The 23,170-nt window shown below is 38.0% G+C and overlaps 1 protein-coding gene across 4 annotated transcripts in view; it reads left to right on the top strand.

Annotated features, from left to right (window-relative positions):
* The window catches only part of ARHGAP6 (Rho GTPase activating protein 6), a 312,268-nt gene that overhangs the window by 245,801 nt on the left and 43,297 nt on the right, over nt 1–23,170 (top strand). For all 4 annotated transcript variants that reach the window (XM_014882414.2, XM_014882415.2, XM_088160197.1 and 1 more), the window contains exon 2: nt 6,774–6,933. In XM_014882414.2, the coding sequence (XP_014737900.2) occupies nt 6,774–6,933 (160 nt within the window). The remainder of the gene's footprint in view (nt 1–6,773; nt 6,934–23,170) is intronic.

Raw genomic sequence — 23,170 nt, 5'->3', positions numbered from 1 at the left:
GAAGCAGGAGCAAGTTTTAAGACTTCGAAAAACATAGCACCAGCCTCTTGAAATGTACAGTAAATGAACTAATAGAAGGGAAAATAATTCTCCTCTTAATGAAGGCAGGATATCCCATATATTTTGTGTTGAGATTGATGAGAAACTTCTGTACCTCATTACTGTGCTCTTAGATGGTTTAATTACTATAGTTTTTCAACTTGTTACTTCATGCAGTCATAGTTGTGACAGCACTGCTTGTACCCTTAACCTGCAGCAAAATTCAGAGTATTCCAATATGCTTAATTCTCTCTTACACATGAAAACACACAAAAATCTGTTTATGTGAAGACTGACAAAATTTCAGCTGCAATTCTGAAGTTGGATCTGGACTTTTTAAGGCGTTCTGTTTCTGTTTTGACATCTCCAAAAAGGTATTTGGTCTCTTCTAGTTCTAGTGGTTCTTCCTGATAAATCCCTTAAGAAGTACTGGTATCTTCTGAAGTAAGAAATGCAAAAAATCTGACCATAGATTTCTAACTTCTGAAGGTTAGTTTTCTGAATCTGTTGAAAAAGTTCAGTATAGAGTCTATATGTTAGGGATGAGTATTTTGCTGGGCAATACCTTTGTATTCACATTTATTAATTTATTTGCATTCAGGTTTATTAATGTCAGAAAAGGAATTACATGAATCTCCATTACACATCAGATTTTTGTAAGAGAATGCTTTTTAAATACTCTAAACATGAAATAGTATCCTGAGGCATTTAGAAAGCTTGGAAAGGTTGATCCGGAAATATTTTCCCCTTTATTTTAACAATTTTAATACTGCTGTGAAAGCATGCTCCTTGTTCTGTTCTCTGTTTATCCTTAGACTAAAGTTAGTTTTTACTCTGATAAATAGAAATCACCACTGTAATAGTCTGAAATGTGTATCTTTACCTGGGCACGGGCTCATGCCTTTTTGCTAGATGAAGTATTTCTGCTGTGGGTGTGAATTTTGTCTCTCCTGAGCAGAATACCAGCTTTCCAGTGTTCCCACAGGGGTTGTCTTGCAGTACTGATCCTGAATACATGGATTTCCAGCCTTGGGAATGAGACAGGATGTGAGGAAGTGTCTATCTTTAGTACTTCAGTGGTTATATTAATTGCCATTAAGTAGTTTTGATATCTCAACCAGTGTTTTGTAAAATGTGATCTTTCTGATAAAACTACACTTAAATACAATAAAGTGTGAGATAAAGCAACTTTAGTGCAAGGCTTCAAACTAACACAGAATCATCTGGACTGTAGTTACTGTCTTCCTAGTGGAGACACTATATTAATAATTTTGCCACTGACGTCAAGGGGAACAGGATGTCACCCTAGATAACAGCCTTAGTGAAGTCAGTCTTTCTTAATGAAGATTAATTGTTGGGGCCCCATACTTTGTACATCCATGTTTAGATATCTTCCTCTGAATGCTTTGATGTCACACAGCGAGCCTTGTGCTTCTTTGTACAGTGTTGAGGTGGCATTTTATTCATCTGAAAGAATTCTTTTGCAGTAGTAGCTGGCACTTGGGAGCAGCTGTGTGATCCCAGAGCATCCTGGGTTGCAGTAGTTTGTAATGCCTGCTGGAAACCAGTCTGCTGCCTGTAGTGCACTGAGCTGGCTGTGGAAGAGCATCTGAAATGAGGATGGCAGAGAGTCAGGCTATAGCACACTTCACTATCTACTGCTTTTTAACTCTTCATTAATTTGTGGGTGGTTATCTAGAATGGCACTAGTAAAGGAGTTTCCATTCAGTCCTTAACTGCATATAGTGCTTAAAAGCTTAAAATTAGTTTTTCCCCTTCTCCTTCATTCTCATCCTGTCCAGGAACAGTATTCTGCATGTTGATTCAATAGGACAGAGTATGTGGCTGTACTGAAGTGACTGACTTTTACTTCAGAACTCATTTTGGTTCTTACTAACAGCAACACCAGGGAAATGAAGAAGAGAGGGATTACCTGTACCAACAGCCAAATTGTGAGAGTTTATGCCTGAGGAGTCTGGAAATAATTGTAGAGAGAGTTTAAATAAATGACCAGGGGAAGCAAAAGGTTGTGTAAAGTGGCAGTGATACATGGTTTCATGAAGCATGAAGAAGTAATTAAACAAACAGAACTAAGACTCTCTAATACTATATTTGCTATGTTATTTGCAATACGTTCTTGTGTAAAACCACTGAGTTCTTTAACAGTGGACTCATCTAAATACAAACACATAGCTGAAAGTTGCTAGGATAGAAAAAGTAGGCATAATTGGTTTTGATCTTAGTGGTTTCAAATGGATTTGAGCAAAAGACTTAATGAAAAGTAGACAGCTAATCTGATAATGGTGTTCACCTAAATGAGTACAGACCAAAGTCATTAACAATAGCAATAAGGCATAAGATAAAAATTACACTCTCCATTTTTCATTAAATTCTTTTTTATAAAACTGTGATGTGTGAGGGTTCTTATTTCCCAGCCTGTGCACCATCCACATAACTCACTAAGGCTTGAAACTCCACAGAAATCAAATTGGTCACTGCCTATAGATTTGCATCTACATTCAGCATTCCATGCAGTGTCAACAGTTTCTGTATTGTACAAAAGACAGAGGAACGAGGCTTTTCTCTAAGACATCTGCAAGATTTTCTGCTGGAGGCTAGGGGGAAAGAGGTCAGGCACACAAGAATAGCTTAGACATGCTTAAGAGTAATTTAAGTGCACAGTGTTACTTAAGTCAGGATGTACCACTTAATGTTTATTTTGGAGCTACCAAACATCCAACCTATTAGAAAAATGCTTTAAAGAATATCAGAAAAGCTGCAGTCTGCATCTTATTAAATATGTGTTTATGATTGTGCTTACAACTGTGGACAAGAAGTACAGGGAAAATGGACAGATTCAGATTCTTCAGAGGCAAAAGGTGCAGTTTTCCAGTCATCTTCTTTGCTGAGTCATCTGCTCTGGTATTTTAGGTAGTTACCTGGTAAGTGAACTGCTCGTTTGAGTGGAAGAAAGATGTTAGATATTCATGGGAGTGCCAGAAAGAAAATGCAGCTGGAGTTGCAGACTTGAGAGGAAAAATACATGACTGGTTGGTGGAAGAAACCATAGAAGGCTTTTAGTCTAGATTATGGTTTCATAAAATTCTTTGAAGAAACAGCTCTGCAGTTAGAAGTTTATGTCCTGTCAGGCTGATCACTTTATCCCAGAACAGTATTTCTATTTACACTCCTCTGTTTATGTGTTGCCGTTTTCTTCTTGGTGATGGAGTCATTTGCAGAGCATATTCAGATCTATAGTTCTATAATCTAAATAATAGAGAGCAACTATGTCTGAACACATACGGTCATGAACTTCAAAAAAACAAACACGTTATTCTGACACGTTGCTTAAAGATCTTCTGCTCCTTTTAAGCTTCCAGCTAGGTCAGGCTGATGTTGAATTAGGCTGGTGAAGTGTTGCCTCTCACATGGAGAAAGAAGCAGAAAATATTCTTCATGTTTGTGCTACCCTTTTCCTCCTTTGGTTGCCCCACAGAGTGCAGAATAGCTTTAGGTAGATGTAATTACACCAGCACCCATTCTTCAAGGGAGCTTGACTTTCTGGACCTTTTCCAAGCTTGGATGATTTTGCAATAATTTACAGGCTGCTTGTATAACTGTGCTTTGAGAGGAAGATGAGGTCTTTAATTTACCTTGCATTTTGTAAAGCATGGGAGTATTTGAATAGATTAAATTCTCAAATACTATGTTTTGACTTACAGAAGACGGTGATATATAAGTGATATGTATTTGCAAATGAAACAGATTTTTTCAAGGAAATATTTATTGAGCCTTTAAAGATTAAGAGATTTCATTGGCCCTACCTACCACATGATTTTCCAAAAATATTTTAGTTTATTAGTCATGTGTTCCATTAGCATAATAAAAACCTATGTTAATGTGACCTAGCAGAGATTTTATCAAACCCATCAAGTGTTGAAAAGGAATGTCTTCTTTACTGCACAGCAATTGGGCAAATTGTTTGCACATTCTTTAATCTCAGCAACCTGTTGTGGCATTGCAAGGTGCAGATGTTGCAAACACTGTTTTTAGCTAGACATGAGCACCAGGATCATATGGGGGCCTTGCAAACTGGCAGAATAAAAGGATTGAAAGGATCAGGCCTCATAATCTTGTTTGGTGCTTTTACAGTTGTGTTGGTTTCAAATCCTTGAATTCCTACAGAAAAGAAAATCATAGAATAATTTAGGTTGGAAAAGACTGAGATCATCAAGTCCCAACACCCAGCACTCCCAAGTCCACCATGAACCTAAGAGCCACCTCTACACATCTTTTAAATACTTCCAGGGATTGTGATCCTAGCACTTTGCATGGGTGGAAGGGTGGGATATTCCATGCCTAGGTAGTGCTGAGTTGGGTGCTCTGCCCATATGAAGCAGCTCAGCTCTGTGCAGAGGTTTGCTGGAGTCCCCAGAGTAGGACCTTAGTGCAGGGCTGTCCCACAGCAACAGCTCACTGCTTGCAGTTACAGAGCTACCTCAGAGATTTCCTGTTTTAATACTAAGGGTTAGGATTTCAAATTTTTTATGGTAGACATATCAGTGATAGTTTTGTTTATGAAAATGCTCGTGATGGAGAAATAATGAAGATAAAATACCCCTAAACTCCACATAAAAACCTGTATTTCTCTGTCTGTACCATTTTGACTGTAGAATACTCTATATATTATATGTTCACGAGGATTGAATGGCATACTTCTATGCTTGTAAAGTTTCTTTTGCATTATCAGGGTTGGAAAGGAATTCATTTTGTTCTATGCATTGCCTGGTTGTGGATGCTGTTCTTGATCACTTTTATCTATAAATGACAACAGCTTTTTAAAAAATGTAAATGTTTACTTGCAGCTTTGCAAATAAAGTCTATGTGACTCTTGCTGGTTTGATTTTGCTTGAGTTAAGCTACACAGCTTGACTCGTGTCTCTGTGCAAACCTTTAGTTTGAGATTGCTAAATCTGGTTAGTCAACAGTAAGGCACCAGAAGAGGGAGAAGAGGTGAAGAGGCAAAAAATCAAGTAACAAATTGCAGTAGTCAAATACTGGGGTAACACATAAGTTTTGCATATGTGGCCCATGTGCATGTAAATACGATAAAGACTTTGATCATAGTACATGCATTAAGTATATTGAGGTCCAGTTGTTGACATTGAGGTAATACCTTTATCTATTATGATTACCTAATGACTTACAAAAACTACTCTGGCAAAAAAAATACTATGCTGAACTCAAACATATTTCTTGAATCACAAGAAAAGATGTTAATTATGTAATTCCTTTAATCTATATTGCTAAATGGTGCTGCACATTTGTTAATGGTTTTTTGTCTCATACCTCTGTGTGAAAACACACAATGATAGGTGTGCATATATATGTTTAAATACAAATGTTTGCACAGGTTGTATGTGTGTATATAAATATACATGTACATATATGGGCAAAATATTTGGAAATTTGCACAGAGGTGTTTACATGCAACAGGATGCATAACTGCTAAGTAAAGTAAAATTTTACTGATTTTTATATTAAGGAGCTAGTAATTTCTAAAGTCAGTGGACATCCTTTGACTGCAGTTAGATGTGTAGAACAGATGAATCATAAGTTTACAGTGAAAAAAAATAATATGCAATGAAGGTACAGATGCTGAAATTTAAACTGAAAATGAGAATAAAGTTTATTAACTGGAAGCCTGCCATGCTGTGATAAAGGCATGTTGGTGGGTTTCTTATAGCCCAGCTGATGTGCATCAGAGTTTTTTTATTATCAGCAGCTGCACCATGGTTTTACTTACTGACAAGATTCATATCTATTTTTTAACATGGTTAGAATGAAAAACAAATTCTTCTTTCTCTCTCTGTAATAATCTGTGCTCTTTGATGATGCTTTGATGAATTCTGCAAGTCTTCCTTTAAGTTAATTGTCAGGCTTTAAACTTGTGTTTATGCTCGCTGTTCTCTTTGAGTGATTATTATTTCTCTGGCCCAGTCTGAATACTCGGAGAGTAGTTTTTTGTATAGGTTCTCACAGGTGGGATGTACAACAGCTAAAGCTTTCAGTTTGCTTTCTGAGCATAATTAGTACCTTACAAGAGATGTAGCATATCTCATGCTGTTTTCCTCTATAAATGTTAACAACTAGGTTGTTACTGCAGCTCTTCAAAAACATGGAATATTTTGTCCTTTAGACAATCCTGTTCTAAACACAGCCTTGTCATAAGGAGGAGATGAGTTGAAAAAGGGTCTGTCAGTGCACTCTTAGAGTCTGGTGGAGTCAGATTAGCAAGATGTGGGAGATAAGATTCATGTTGTCCATGAACCTTTGAAGATCTGCTGCTCTGACCAATGGTGCAGGAAAAGAATTAAGTGACAATCGAGAACTGTACAGCAAAAGCAAACTGGGAAAAGCAGACAAGGACGCTTGCCCCCCTCCCCCTTCCCTGCTTTGTGCTTTTTGTTACTGGAATCCTAATGTTTTTGCAATAATACTTGATTAAATGGCCTCAGACAGAATTGACTTCTTGTTTTGCATGTCTGTATCCCTTTTAAGGAATGCTGCTCTAGGGAAAATAGAGATATTTGAAAGCTTAGAGATGTCCAAGAAAATGGCCTTTTGGTGAGAAGAACCTGTGTTGTTTTTTCTCGCAGTAAGAGAGATGGTTCTGTTTATTAAACTGTGAATACCATATGATGCTTCATATTTTTCCATTTGATTTCCTGTAGGGTGATTTCACTTGGAACAGCATGTCAGGGCGCAGTGTTCGGCTGAAGTCAGTTCCCGTTCAAAGCCTCTCGGAGCTGGAGCGTGCTCGGCTGCAGGAAGTGGCTTTTTATCAGTTGCAGCAGGACTGTGACCTGGGCTGTCAGATTACTATCCCCAAAGGTAAGAGCTTGATAAGCTGTCTCTGTTTAGATTGTTAAGCCACTGATTTCATATCACAGCAGTAAACACTGGATTTTTTTTATTCCACAGATAGTCTCTTCTATTTCAGTTTTGCTTAACCATAGTCATTGTGTAAAAATGATGAGTAAAGTTGTTTGTCTGCTGTGTCCAATTTGGGCCACCTGGGAGTGGGATCATCTGATCAAGGGCACATGTCTATATGACAGATAATCTAAATCACACCCATTCATGCCAGGATGTCTTGGTACTCAGTTGAGAGAAAAATGCTGTTCTTAGGTTTCCTGATATCCAGAATTAAATGTCTATGTAGGTCAGGTAGATCTTACCATAGAAGTGTTTTTTATCACTCTATATAACGTTGTCTGTGAAGGAAGCCAACTCTCACTAGTTCAGATAGATAGTGAAGACATTTATGTCAAATAATGAGTCCTACCCAAGTTTTCTTAAAGTTGCTTATTTCCTAGAAAACAAGTTAATTTTCAGCATAAAGCATTGAACTCCTAGGAAACAAAAGATCAAATGAAAATGAGAAGCTCAGCTGTTGGAATCCTGATGCAGGATACGTGCATGTGATAGACCTGTACTTAGGTTACTGTGGAAGAGATCTAAACCTCACTAATGAGAAAGTTTCTGTTGTTTCCTGTAGGCTGTGGATCAAGCATAGCAGAGATAGCTGATGTGCAATCATCTGTGAATCTGGCTTTCCTGTTGTTTCTTTGCAGTTGTATACTTACATAAGGAATAGCAAGGGATCACTGAACTCTCACCTTTGACTCTGACCAGAGGTCCTGTGTGGTAGCATGTACATACTGATGGCACAGGAGCAATTTTAAATGTGTCTAAGTTAAGCAGAAAAACAGTTGTCCATTCTATGAAAATAATGACGTAGAAAAGAACAAATGTGAAAGAGACAAGCTTTTGTATTTATCAGCTTTTTTAGGATCTGCAGAAAACTCCTCCCAAAACCAACAGTCCAACTTCACACGTATAGCAGGGCATCAGTTTGTAGTGAGATGGACTTAATCAACTTCTTCTAGATTCATCAGCTCCCCTGGTCCCTCAAAAAAAAGTTTGATCAACAGGAAAACTATTTTATATAATATTCATAGGAGGAACTGGAACACTAAGGGCATTGCAATAATTTCTGACAGTCTGACTGCCAATGGCTGTTCCTGAGGGAGATGAAGATACACATATGGAGGTCCTACCATAAGGGTGTGTGGTAATACCATCCAAGACAATCAAGTATACACATTCATAGAATAACTTAGTTTGGAAAGGATCTTAAAGGTCCTCTAGTCCAGCCCCATGCAATAAGCAAGGACATCTTCAACTAGATGAGGTTGCTCGGAGTCTCATCCAACCTTGAATGTTTTCAGGGATTGGGCATCTACCACCTATCTGGGCAGCCTGTTCCAGTGTCTCATCACCTTCACTACCCCTTCATTACCCCTTTTCCTCTTGCAACAGACCCTTCTAAAAAGTCTGTCCCTATCTTTCTTTTAATCCCCCTTTCATTACTAAAAGGCTATGCTAAGATTTCTTGAGTCTTCTTTCTCTGAGCTGAGCAGCCCCAACTCTGTCAGCCTGTCTTTGTAGGAGAGATGCTCCAGCCCTCTGATGATTTTTGTAGCCCTCCTCTAGACCTGCTCTGACAGGTCCATGTCCTTCCTCCTCTGAAGACCCCAAAAGTGTCTGCAGCCTTCCAGGTGGGATCTCACCAGAGTGGAGCAGAGGGGCAGAATCCCCTCCCTCTCCCTGCTGGCCACGCTGCTACAGATGCAGCCCAGGACATGATTGGTTTTCTGGGCACACTGCTGGCTCATGGCCAGCCTCTCACCCACCAGCACCCCCAGTCCCTTCTTGGCAGGGCTGCTCTGGATCCGTTCATCTCCAGCCTGTATGGATGCTGGGAGCTGTCCAAGTGTGGGACCTCATGAGGTTTCCATGGGCCCAGTTCTCAAGTTTGTCCAGGTCCCTGTGGATGTGACCCACCCCTCAGGTGTGCCAGACACACCACTCAGTTTGCTGTGGTCATTTTCTGAGGGTGCAGTCGATATCACTGTTTATGATGGAGATATCATGCAGGGGGCCAGTATGGACCCCTGAAGAACACCACTTGTCACCAGTCTCCATCTGGACATTGAGCCATGTTCAGAAACTTTGAACTTTGAAAAGGGAGTATTGCTTTTGTGTTCTGCTTGATGTTTCCTGCTGGGACTGCCATGAAAGACTAACTGTTTGGGGAATCTTTTAGGTTTGAATCACACACAATAACTATTTTCATTTTGGGAAAATACAAAATATTAAATTAGTTTTAGATATATTGAGTATGAGAAGTATAATTTTAAGCTTAGAAATAAGAATATCAATTTTTGTTAAACATTTGAAAATAAAAGGCATTTCAAAAAGTCAGGAACTCCAGGTTAATGTTTCCTCTCTACTGCTGGCTCCATCATTTTTTGTATTTCTTGGCTCACTTTGAATGAGAAATAAATTGGCTATTCAGTTCTGCTCTCCACTTAGGGTGTACCAGTGAGATTATCAATAAGAGGCAAATAATTTCACACCTGCATTCTTGCTTTGAATGACCAGATCATGGAATTTTGTGTTTTAAGATATATATCATGAAGGAATAGCCAGTACAATTGAATTTTGTAATATTGTAGTACCATCTATTGAAGGAAGTGAAGGTTATAGCTAGAATTAAGGTACATTTAGTATTTAACTGTCCATCCTGTTTCAAAGCTTGGCACCAGTTTTGACAAATGAAAAAATAATATTTTGAAGTGGGTATATATAATAATCACTCTGTCAATACATCATGCTACATCTGTGCTGGTACTTTGGTAGGAGAATAAGAATCTACCATATTCCGAAATTATTACGAATTGGTTTAGGCCCTTTGCAGAGACACTTTGAAGTCCACCTCATGTTCCCATCATTTTTAAATGTGTGGAATGAAAATTTATGACAAGAGTTTACAGGCAACCATCCAGTTAATTGTCACAGTTGAACATCATGTGTAAACTGGGAATTTCAAGTTTTATCCATGTGAAACTGGCTTGGGCACTTTGGACACTCAAGAATGCAAATAAAATAAAATTCCATCACAGCCATCAAGTTAAAACCAGACTCAAGTTAAAAACAGACTGTTAAACATTTTCTTTTTAAAAAATCCAAATCTACAATAGTGAGATATAGAACTAGTACTGTCTGAGAGAGCTAGAGGAGCTCTGTGGGTCTGGAGAGATCCAGAAAAAGGAAAGATGGACTCTACAACTCTCTTCTACTTCAGACAATGCCATATGAAAATATTCATGAGTAGACGCAAGTGGAACTATTTATGTATTAGAAAATTTAGGAAGCTGTGTATAGAGTCGGACTTCTTTGTGGTTCTTTGGCTGCTTTTCAAAACTTGCTAGAGAATTACATTAGAACATGCATGTGCCTGCTGGGCATTTGCTTCCTGGAGGCATTTGAATAATTACATTTACTGGCATAGGTATGGTGAAAAGTAAAAATTCGTGGGTTTTGGTTAGCAAGTGTTTGTGCCAAACGTGCTCACATTGAGGTTAAATCAGAGTACAGATGCCTCTGCCTTATCTTTACAACCACAGACATGCTGTTACTGGTTGCTTCTCCATAATGCTTCAGTCCTCCCATGCTCAGAAGGTCCCTTTGTCACAGCTAGTGCAGTTTTCCTCTTCCAGGGCTCATCTGGCTGTTCCCACACTTGTGCAGGAATGCATAGAATGTGATACCGCAAATGTAATCCTTCTCCTTCACTGTATTGTAGCCATTGCCATTAATGAAGAACATTAGTAACATCTCCTATTAAAATATCCTGTGGTCACAGAGAAGGGATCACCTCCCACAGGAATTTCTTTAACCAGCATGTCATTTAAAATATGATACAATTGCATTGAAGTAGGTAATCAGAATGAATTCACGTTGATTAAAAGGTCCTAGTTTTACCTCTATGATGAGATGTTTCACGTTTCTTTCTTGTTGTCTTGCTTTTCTGCCTTTTAGCTTTCAAATTCTGTAATCAACTCCTTTTTGCTCCCATGTCACTCCTCCATTTGCTACCAGAAATTAGACCAAGAATCATTTATCTTGTGTTGGTTAAGTTGCAAGAGGATGTAATTTCCAGTCAAAGCATTACACAGTTTCCTTACCAATGCAATTACTCTGTGGAAGATTTTTAATTTGCTGACATTCTGAATGTCACAACAGTACCATTCTGGTACTGCTTCTTTGCAGTTCATGTTTACAATATAGTCTGTTTTTCTCAATCTTCTCTTTAAAATATGAGAAAAAAATGATAATGAAACTCACTTCGGGTGTGCTTACTTTTTGGTGACATTACAATTCTGTGTATGTCCCTGCACAAAAGTAGTGAGAAAAATGAACCTTTTATAGAACTTTTTATGGCTTCTGCAGAGTAAAACTGGGATCAGAGCAGCAGAGGAGCTCATTTTCTTCTTTTCATTGGCTCCAGGTATCTCCTGAGCTGAGAGGTTGTTGAATGAGGTTTGGTTGGATCAGTTTCCTGCATAGCTCATGGTCTTAATGACTCTCTTCACAATCCTGTCCCACTTCACTAACCCTGTGTTTGGAAGCAGGGGTAGGAACTACTAGGACATTATGAATTGAGCAAATGGGGAATTAGGTCTTCAACCCTAATTCAACTCCTAGAGCATCTGCCTGCATTTTGAAGATATGATGGGAAGCTGTTGTTGAAGGGGCTTGAATAGGATTTGGGACTCAGGGGTCATATTCGAGTCTTCTCTTTATTCAAGAAGAGAGAATGACTGCTTGTGTTCTTGCCAGTTCCCAACAGGATGTTGTCTTCTCAGCTTTGCAGTGGGGCTGGAGGATTTGTGGAGAGAGAGAGAGAATAAATTAGGCGAGCATTTGGGGTTATATGTGGTTTAGTGGTGATTATGCTGGTGCTAGGTTGATAGTTGGACTGGATCTGGATAATCTTGAATGCTTTTCAAACCTTGATGATTCTTTGATTCTGTGATGTTTTGGGAGAGAGAAAGTAATTCTTAAATTTACTGCCAAATCTGGTTCTCAGGTCATTCATTTAGTTGTAATGGATATGATGTAAGGGTGGGTTTAGAAACCTAAATGCAGTCCCAGTCATTTAAGGAAAGTCATTTTAAGGGAAGCTGATGCTGCTGGAACATGTGCTGGTGAATGTTTTTGCATGTGAGCTTTGTGACGTGTGACACCATGCATCTGCTCACATGAAGTGAGCATTGGTCTCCTTTACAACTTGTTTTAGAAATGTGAGCTTGAAGAAGCAGGGCTGGATAAGTGTGTGATTACAGACTGAGAGCTGAGACAACCCTGTCTCTCAAATGAAAGAAAACATGGCTGGGCTTTTTGAATTTTTACCATTCATTTGTGTATTTTGCCCCCCAATGCATTCCAGTTAAGCTCTGAATAGAAATGGGAATTAAGAGTTACACAATTCCCTGCTTCTTGTTTATTTTGGCAGGGTGTTCTTCTTTCAGTCTGTTTTTTGCTTACATTACTCGCCATTGTATTTCATTATTCATTTTCCTCACCACTGAGAGTGACTATGATTTTTATCTGGGCTTGCATTTTTGCGAGGGCTCCAAACTGCTCATTGTTTTTAATCACTGACCAAGTTATATAGTTTATAGCAGTTGTGGCAGTGGAAAACATCTGAATAAACTGTGGCATATATATGTGGAGTTACAGGCTTACACTGGGTGCTTTTGACCTGGTGTCAGTGTATCTTCTAAGTGAAGAGGCTTATTACCACCCCTCTTAATACCACCCTCTGCTGATTCTTCTTGTATAAATACTGTCTCTGGCATGGGATTTCCAGTCCATGGATTTTCTTTCAATGTACTAAAGTTCATGAATATTATATTTAAGATAAGTAAGGCTGAGATAAATTCTCCATCTTTGTGCTGCTTTAGTAAATCTTGGCTATACTGTATCAGACAGACTGGTCAGAGATAAAAACTGTTTAACTTGCTGATTTTCAGACTGAAACTTCCCACCTGTGCCCTCCAATTCAAATATTTCATGGAAAAATGTATTTTTCCAAGGATTCCTTTTTTCATACTAAGAAAACAAAACCAACTATCTCTCAGTCTGGGAAAAAAAAAAAAAAAAAGAAATAAAATTGGATTAATGTTTTAAGCTAGGAGAAGTCCCAGCTGCTGCAGGGTAGAGGTTGTGAGACACAGCTTTGAGCTATGCAATACAGGCATTTATCAAAGTGAAGGTGACAGGAGTTTTTCCAGGCAGAGAGATAAGAAAACAAGAAAAAAACTTTTCAATTTTTTTTTTCTTCCAGCAAGGAAATTTGCAGAAATTTTCTGTTGGGATTTTTCCTTTCAAATTCGTTTTTTTTGCCACTGTCAAAAAAAGAACAAAATGGAAATACATCAAGCTTGCAAGAATATAATTTTTCTAGCATTTCAACAGGGGAAATAATTTATTATCTTCCAATTTTAAGAAAATTTTTAGAGGGATGTTCCTTTTTAAAATTTTTGCTGTGAGGCAGTTTTTTAATAAAAGACTGTGCTGTAGTCAGCAAATTGATTTCCAGGATTTTCTTGCATCACATAGCAGGTTTTACATGTCTGCTTACATCAGGAAAGCTTTATTCAACTTAGCTATTCTGTCAGTTAGAAGCAAGCTAATAGGTTTAAAAGCAAAAGTTTTTTTACTCATTACAAAACACACTACAAACAAAAAAAACCCTTGTCTTTTTATTAAGTAGTATTTTTAAGTAGCTAGGAGCTTTGATTGAGAAGTAGTGTGCATTTTCATTGTGCTGTTTGAACACAGAGCAGAGGTAAAAAATGCTCATGGGGAGCTTTGGGGAAATCAATGGCACTGATAATGTAAATATGACAAAATGAGTTTATACCTTAGCACACTTAAAATAAAGATTTGTGTAACTTCCGAGAACCTACCTGTTTTGTAGGTGTATTTTGTAGAGAGAGAGGACAGGAATGAGGACAGGCATGGACATTGAAGGAATATTTATCTGGAATATTTAGTGGAACTCGTTGGGCAGGAGCTCTGACAGGCAGGAGTCTTTCAATCCCCTTCACAGTTAAGGAAAGAGATCTTGTTTAAATTCCTAAGATAAATAAGGAAATATTACAATCTGTGTTTCTGTATACAAATATCCTGAAAAGTTAGAGAAGATGGAATAATGAGCAGGGTTTTTCATTAGTAGGGCAGTTGCTTATTTAGATACTGTCTGTTGTAGTTGTCGGGTACTGCTTTTGAAAAGTCAGATCCAGAGACTGCTGTGACATATATTTGATGTTATATATGCAATATATAGTTGATGTTTTGTCCCATAGAATTTTAAAATTACTTCAGGGACAAAAAAAAATCCTATCTAATGTAGTTTCTTTAGGAGTACACTTGAAATAGCTATTGACTTGAAGTACATGTAAATACAGTTGGTATTTTGTCTGTATTAGTGTCAGACATGAAAATCTTGGCTTTCATTTTAAAACATTGATCATGACCGTGGGCTATATTCAAAAGTTGAGACACGTGGTAGAGAGAATCAGTGTTGGGAAGCAAAATGCATATACAGAGGCTCTAAAACAGCATTGCAAAATTTGGTGTATTTGTTTATTTTCCCTAAATCTTTGAGAGAACACTAGTGTAAGAGAGATATTCTTGATTATGTTCTGCCAAATCTGTCTTTAACAGTTCACGTAGTATTTACCCTTTGATTCTGAATGCTCATCTAGGCTGTCCTATACTTGCCAATAATCAATGTATATGTCTGGTGATTCTATAGTGACTTAAGAATTTGTGCTTTATTGTGGTTCAAAGCCAAAGAATAAATACAAATTAATATATGCCAAGGAAAAAGCTTTTGAACCTTTATTAAGAGTACTGGCATTGCAGCTTACTAGCTTCCATATTCTGCTTGCCTTTGGCAGGGCTTTGCCAATATGGAACATCAGTATAACATGTATTCTTCCAGTATATCTTCAAAAATTGCAGCTGAAAATCAGACTTATTTCTATTATCTTGTGTGTTACTCCTTTCACAAGTCCATTAAGGAAGTATTCCTGATGGTTTTTTTCTTGCCTTAGGTAGAAAAAATTTCTCTAGTTTTTCCACAGGCATGATTTAAGTGGAGTTGTGGCTGGTGCCAGAAGCGTAATGTCTCTAGATACTGATTAGGAAAGATAAAGTGACTCCAGAAAGATTTATTTTATCAGAGCTCTGGTACTATATATATCTTTGTATTAGGCTTTTACACTGAAAAGGCTGCCTTGAGATTTAATGGAGACATAATCTCCTGCTGAAGGTTTTTAAGAATAGATTAGACAGATGTCCATGTGACTATTTCTGTGCAGGAAGTCAACCCAAGTGTTCTCTGCAGAGCTTCTTGTGTCTTTTTTCTGTGTGGTTTACATTTTCAACACCTGTTTCTGTTATGATTGATGATACAAAGGACAGGTAATTACTACAAAGAGACATTTTTAGAAGTAAGATCCATTGGTCATTTTTCAGAGGGATAACAGCTCAGTTATTTGAGCCACCAGACTGTCCAGGGAGAGACCTGCTGCTCCATAATTTCACTTCCATACACTGAGAGATCCTCTCTCATTTCATTTCTTCATCATGGCTCTGAGCAGGATTACTGTGGACTTGTTTAATTAGTCCCAGAGGGACTGAGTTATGAAAGCTGTTTTGTTTTCTTACGTGGCTTCTTCTTTAAGGCGAGGGTCCAAGGACAGACTTACACAAAGGAGTCACAACAACAAGGCAATGCTCAGAAGACAGTGGAGACCTGGGTGCTCTGAACCATCTCTGTGACCACTGCCTGGTCTCCTAAATTCCAGAGGGTTAGAGGAATTTCTCTTCTTTCAAAGAGCTCCACTCATGTTCAGGCTCAGAGCAATGTGGGGGAAAGATCTGACTGAGATGTAAAGAAACTTGATTGCTTCTTCACCTGCCAGTACAGGTATGCAAGTGACTTTATGGATAACAATAAACCCAAGTGTACAGATTGAAGGTAACTCTCCTTATCAAATCAAGAGTCATTTTGAGTAGCAATAGCATCAAACTACTCTCTCCCCTCCACACTATAAAATTACTTTTTATTTAAGTTGTTGAAGCCAAGAGACAGTCAATTTCTCCCCGTGCCACCACACCTCCCTAGTGAACTGAAAGCAGTTTTAGAGCTCTTATTTGTATGTTTCTATCTCAAACTATAGTATTAAGGCTCCTGTTTGGTTTTCATTTGGTGTTTTGAATTTTTTTCAATACAGCTAAAATACTTTCATTGACTGTAGTTGTTTTAATTTATTAGTGTAGATAATTTTTGACCTTTGTTGTTGTTGTTGTTGTTTTTTTGCCTGATTTAGTGTTGACAATTTTCCTGAGTTATGGAAACACTCCAAGAAGGGGGTGTTGTTCAGTCTTTCTCAAACCTTTCAAGCCTCTGCCTCATCGTGTTTTCTGAGTGTCTTCCACTTAGAGAGAAGGGCAGCAGCAAGGTCCCTGATGTATCACAGGCTATTTAAGTCAGGAACTTTCCTATATTTGGAGCTTAGGGAAACTCCTGTTACACTGTGGATACTGCTATAATGTGAAAAAGTAGTGTCTATATTTTGTCTTGCACCTGCTACTTGCTGTTACTGTTTCCTGAATCTTGTCATCATTGTCAATGCTGCAAATATGCTCTGATGCCTAGAAGGAGTGGTTGCTTCTAATTTCCCTATGCCTAGACACATTTTTTACTTCTATTATTGACACAAGACATGTGCTCCATCAAAAGACCTGGACCACTATCTCTGACTTTTTTTAAGGGTTTTGTTGAGGGGTGGGAGGTGGAGTTTTAATATTATTTTGTTAGATTCCTGTGACTTGGGATTTCTTATGACATGGGAAATCTTGTGCTAATGTAGGTGCTGAAGCGAGCAGAGCTGTGTATGAGTTGAAAATCTGAGTGTGTTTATGAACAGGAAGTCAGACCTGGCATCGTGTATCTGTTTTCCCTTTCCAGGAATTTGCCTGCTTTTTGCTGCTCTGCACTAGCAGGCACATACAAGGACATTTGACCTTTTCTTCATAATCCTCTAAAGGCTATCAGGTAGCTTTGCATGTGTTTATTGAGTTACTTCCATCATCCCTTCTATGTATGGCAGCAGGAGCCATTTTCCTCATTCTGGCATAGAAAATCACTTGAGCAACCATGTATTTTCATGTTAAGATGAGATTTTTTTCCTTAGGTCCAGCTAAAGATTTAACAAATCAGCTCCCAAACAATTACAATTTAGTGTTTGGATTCTAAAAGTCACTAAATATCTTGTTCCTCAGGGCTCGTGTAATGCAGCCATCTTATATGTTAAAAAAATATTTAAATAGCAAAAAAACCTATATATGTTTTCGTTACAGTAATGGCAAAATAACTGAAGAGGGTTTTTTCCTCACTTCCTCCAACACAGTTATTTCTAGTCATAGTCCAAATGCAAAAAGATTAAAGAATACCTTAAACAAAAAAAAATCAAAATAAAAGGAAAGCTAGGAAACTTTATTCTTGGTTTTGTTGTGGTGGTTCGAAAAATTCTGCAACTATTAAAAATTCGGTTATTTTAAGAATATTTATACTCAGCTTGCACAAACAAGGCAGGCATCCACTTTGTACTTGCTGAAGTGTTTCTTTTGGTGCAGCTGTGCTGTGTTCATCTGTAAGACCTGCAGCTTCCTGCACAGCAGGAGTGCAGTGGCCTGGGCGGGCCTGGGAAGCTGCTGCTTCCCAGCTCTTCCCCTTGCACGGGTGGGCTCTGACATCCCCTTCCCTCTGGCGGTGGCTTCAGGGGCCCTGATCCTTGCTCAGAGCTCAAATCCCATATTCCCTATTAACTTAGGTTTGGCTCTCACCCTTAGAATACGTTGCACCTGCATTTGCCCACCAGTTAATGCAAGTCTTTTCATGACAGAGAATCATGGAAGAACGTATTTGAAAATACAAAAGTACTTATTTCTTTACAACATGTATACTTGGAGACTGATTAAGACCTTAAATGCACCAGGGAACATGTAGGCAAATGGACTGGAAATGTCACGTTTTCTTATGATTCCTCTAGGCACAGGAGTTGAATAGCATTTGCTGTCTGAATTAGAGCAGTGACCAAAGTAACTTGTTATTTTTTTGGTTGTGGTGGTGATGGTTTTGGATTTTTGTTAGGTTTTTTTTGTTGTTGTTGTTCAGTTGGTTTTTTGTTTGTTTGTGGGGTTTTTTGTGAAGGAGATTTAATACCAATCTCACTGCAGTTATAGCTTATATTTTCCAACAGCATTTTTTGTTCAGTAGGTTGGGTCATGGCTTCTTCTGATAGAAATAGACCTTGCAAATAAGTTTCAATCGTGCATTTTCCTAGATTTGATTCTAGTTTGGAGCTACAATTTGCAGATTTGTTTTCCTAAAAGACAGGGCAGTCTACTCAGCTAGTATAAATTGATACATCACCTTTGCCTTCAGAATAGCTGTGCAGTATCAACAGATGTGTATAAAAAATATATTAGTACCTGGCAAGCAAATTTTGTAGGCTTGTTTTTTTGGTTTTTTTTGTTTTTTTGTTTTTTTTTTAATTTGTATCAGAACCAGAGGAGGTTATTGTGAACTGTTACTTGATTATAAAACTGTAGTCCTGTAGGGACGCAGCTTTCTTTGAAGTAAGTGAGGTTTCCATCAGTTTTGCCTTTAGACGAGTTCCATGGACATTTATGAATACTTCCTAGATAAATAATTTAATTTGCCTACCAGTATGACCAAATTCTTGCTGTTCAACAGTAAAGAAATTGTGTATAGAGCAGCTTTTAAACTCCCAGCACTGAATCACTTAAACTTGCGCAGCTGGATTTTATAATTTGTCTGTGTTTCATTTTAACAATTAGTAGTGCCTTAGCCCAGAGGGACTGAAGCCTAGGTCTGAAGAAGATGCACTAACCACAGGTTACCAAAGAGTCTGCTGGGATGTGGAAGAGGTGAATTAAAAGCACACTTTTAATTGTTTAACAATCTAATGGTTGTGGGTTTTCTCAGGTGGTTGTGTTATATGCACTGTGTGTTGCTGAGAATGTTCTTTCCTGTGCAGTCGACTTTCCCCACCAGCTCTCCTGGTTTCTCACCATTGCCCTGAAAAGGGTTTGGGTCGGGTGATGCCCCTGCCCACAGGGCTGCAGTGCTCCAGCCCTGTCCCCTTGTGCACAGCCCAACTGGAGGGATGTCCCTGCTACTGAAAAACTGGCTTTTGCTTCAGCCCTGCCCTTTTCATGCTGTTTCTTCTGCCATAAGCACATTGTTCAGGAACTTCTCGGAGAGGAGAATGCTGAAGCTTGCTTGCTGCATCAGAGGAAGCAGCACCTAAGAGGAAAGCTGCCTCTGTTGTGTGTGTGGTGCCTTTGGTGAGCAGCCTGAACCTGGTGAGCATCATGTCACCATGAGCCAGATGTCACCTGGAAGGTCATGACTGTAGCTGTGGAATATTCTTGAATGATTATGGCTTTTCTTCCATCAGCTGCCGGCTGACAAGCACAAAGAAATGCTGATTTAAGTCAAAGTGAAATAAAGCATGGAACATTGGCCATAAGGAAAAACAGGATAATAGTCCAAGGCTTCTGCATAAATACAGTAATCGGCATCATTGATGGAGCTCTTGTGTGTGCATGACTGAGACAAAGGGTGAGAGTGATAAGAAATACCTGAAGGCTCAGCCTTCCCTTTTTCATACTGCTTTATGTGCCAAAATCCTGTTTCTGTGATTGAATTTTTTTATCTTCCATCTGTGTTGCAGCTGGCAGTTCTTTGGAAGCTACTGCATGGGGACAGGGCATTTCAACAAGTTCTTAAAAATAAATATTTCAAGATGGACATTTATAGTCACAGAAATGGCTAAGTAAAACCAGCACCCTCTTCTTCACCAGAGCAGCCCCAAGTGCATATTTAGAAGTAAATTTGCTTTATATAGTAACCCAAAGAAGTAGCTGCAACTGCACTGTGCAACTGTCAATGAATGAAGTGCAGTCTTGCTTTTATTGTGCTCTGTCAACAGAATTTAGCAGTGTTTTCTGATTGACACTCTCAATTCCTTGCAGTATTGCACAGGCCAGAGGGACTGCAGCTTGACATTTAGCACACAGGCTGGCTGTGGGAGGCTGGCACTTGGGAAATGAATTGCTCTGGGTGAGTGAAGTGAACCAATGAGTGCTCAAGAGAGGTCTGACTTTGTGGTTTGTGGTACCATTGGTAGTAATTTTCTAGACAGAAATTATTGCAGTCTTAGAAGATATATTCTAATTTTTTTCTTTTAAGTGCTGTTAGATCCAATTACTAGTGGTTGTTAAGAAAAATGGCCATGAATAGAATTAGAATTACTATGAAGTAGTTTAGAAATCTCACAATATCAACTCTTTTATCCATTTCTGTTTTGATAATTGGGCTATAGGTCTGATAATAATCACTGAGATAGGTCCTCTTTTTATACTGTGTTAAAATAACTCTTAATTGTGGAATTTGACAAACATTCTTCCCTAAATGGACAAGAAACTAGTTTCTCTTAAGCAAAGGAACTTGCCAATAAATGGGGAGGGAAGTTATCTTTGTTCTACAGCGCTGTCAGCAGCACATCATCTCTTATGTCAAAAGCCCACTGACTTGAATTAGTTTAAAGGATTTGTATGAGTTTATGAATTATGTTTTTGAGTAATAAAAGGTGTCCTTGCATCTAAGTAACACAAAAAGGAATATCATTCTTATAGACAATCTACCAGCCCATGTATAAAAAAGTGCTGAAGAATCCTGTTTTTGTTACAGGTTCACTTCAAGCTTGGATGCTGTTGTACTTTTTTGCTGCATAATTTATTAATTATTAAAAGCATATTGGATTAGGGTTTCACAGGATATTGACTATTAAGTGACATAATCTGAAACTGTTGGCCAAGACTTCCTGAGTATTAACTTTGTGTGCCACTAACTGTATAATTCTGAGCTAATTCCCACTACCTAATTTGTGATGCCTTAGTTCATGCTGAGCAACACTTCTACTTCCAAATAGACTTGTTCATTTCCATAAATATAAATTGAATAAAGAAGTACTGGAAGTAAATAGTAACAGGATTCAGCCTGCATTCCCTCTCTTTCAGTCATAGAAGGTGTTAGTAGGTGGTCTTGTGCAAAGCAACAGAACAATAATTTTAAAACCTCACAAAATGCTCTTTATTTTCATGTTGAAGCTGAAGTTTATATATCCTCAGTATAAAAATGACTTCTTATTACCTAGTTTGTAGAACCATGATCTCAATTAGAGAGAAATCTAAGCCCTCAAATGTCTGTAGAAAATCTGGGATTTGATAGTACAAATGGTAAAAAATGGTGTTAGTGATGACACTGCAGATGAATTTCAACTTTAACCTGAAACATTTAAGTTTGATAATCTCAGAAGTCAAATTGTTCAATTCTTGTCAAAAGTCAGTAGATTAGTACAAATTATCTTGTATTCTGTAGGTTTTGTGGTTCACTGACAGAGTCCTAAAGAGATGACCTGATTTTTCAAATAGAAAAGTCCTTTTGGCATTAACTGAACCTGCAAGTGCTTACCACTTTGGAAAAACAGGTCACATAGCAATTTAATGTGCACTCAGGGGTTTGATTCTAGACTCTTGGTCTTTTAAATATTCATTGTGCTAGTCTTAATACATAGATGCATTGCAGTGAAAAATGCAGCAAACATATAAATTAGTAAGTACTGAACAGATCAAGTCCATTTCTGAAAAACAAACTTGATCTGCACAGCTGCCTGCACAGGTGTCCTTCAGGAAGAATAGAATGGGTTAGCAAAGGAAAAAAGATGCAGCTTCCTTCAGTGTGACAGTTGTCATTTGAGTGCTTCTCTAGTCTTGTTTATGCTCTTGAGTGGAATCTGTTGAAGGAGCAGTGTATTGTTGATCTACAGAAAGAAGGCATAAATTGAAAATTATGTACACAAAAGGCTGGATAACAGCCCAAAAGCTTTTATCGCTATGTGGTTTAAACTTTTCCAAAGTGGAAATTAAAAATAGCAAGCCATCCATAGCTAATACTACTTTGGACTGATACAATACTATTTTGCATAAGTATTTGCTAATTAATTAAAAAACATAGAGTAGGTATTAAGTGTGGGTAATAATGCTTTACCTGTTTCTCAAGAATGTTTGGGATATTAATTATGTTCTCAAAACTACACTGCAGCTAATAAGTACTGAGCATTATTATTGTGAATTGGGTTCATTTAATAAGTAAAACTGCTGGAGTTGCTTAAGTCTTTAAACACATTATGAATATTTCAGCAATGCTCATGCCTGATGTGCCCTGTATTAACATTAATTTGAAAGCATATTTTTTATATTTATATATTTATTTATATGTACAGTGTATAGACTGAAATTTATCATGTGTTTTGCTGGGGAGGTGGAGAACTTGAACTGACCTCAGACCTCTTGGCAGATCTTCTGAGCTTTAGCTTTATACTGAGATTCTTCTCAGGCTTATTTTCATATGCAACTCTTTTTTTCTCCCCATGGGGTAAACTGTAAATGTAAATCATCATAGCAAAACACTGCATTTTACATTAAATTTTGATTCTTTCTCTCATTTTTTATGTCTCAGTAGACTTCAGTGGGATGTCAGAATATCAATAAATGGGTTTTTGGAGAATAAGCCTCTGTGACTCCAAAGAAATATTAGTCATCTATCAAAAAGAGTCTGTGAAAAAATAATTTGAATTTATAACGTGGAAAATAATTTGAAAGTAGTTTTATAGTTATAAAGCCAGAACACAATGGTAGCAGGGAACCTTATAAAAACAAGCTGTACTGTCAGGTGTATGTAAGCAAGCTACCAACTATTCATATTGCCATGAGGTGAAAGAATTTCTCTTAAAAACTCAATCTTAGCAACAGGAAATGTCAGAAGGTGTGAAAAGTCTGGGCTTTTCATCAATCAGAAAATGACTTTGAGTTATAGCCTTGTCATGTGGCTAAGAAAAAAGGAAAATCTAATCACAGACCTTATCAGGCATTGAATTACCACCATTATATTGCTGAATTCTCATCCAGAATACCTTATCCATGTAGTCAGCCTTACTTTGGAGAGATGAATTCTCACTGGAGCAGGTGTGGGGAATGGGGAGTTAAC

This window comes from Sturnus vulgaris, chromosome 2, assembly GCF_052056855.1.
Source record: "Sturnus vulgaris isolate bStuVul1 chromosome 2, bStuVul1.hap1, whole genome shotgun sequence".
NCBI classification, from domain to species: domain Eukaryota; kingdom Metazoa; phylum Chordata; class Aves; order Passeriformes; family Sturnidae; genus Sturnus; species Sturnus vulgaris.
The sequence above is the reverse complement of the archived record's forward strand: the minus strand, read 5'-3'. Positions and strand labels throughout refer to the sequence as shown.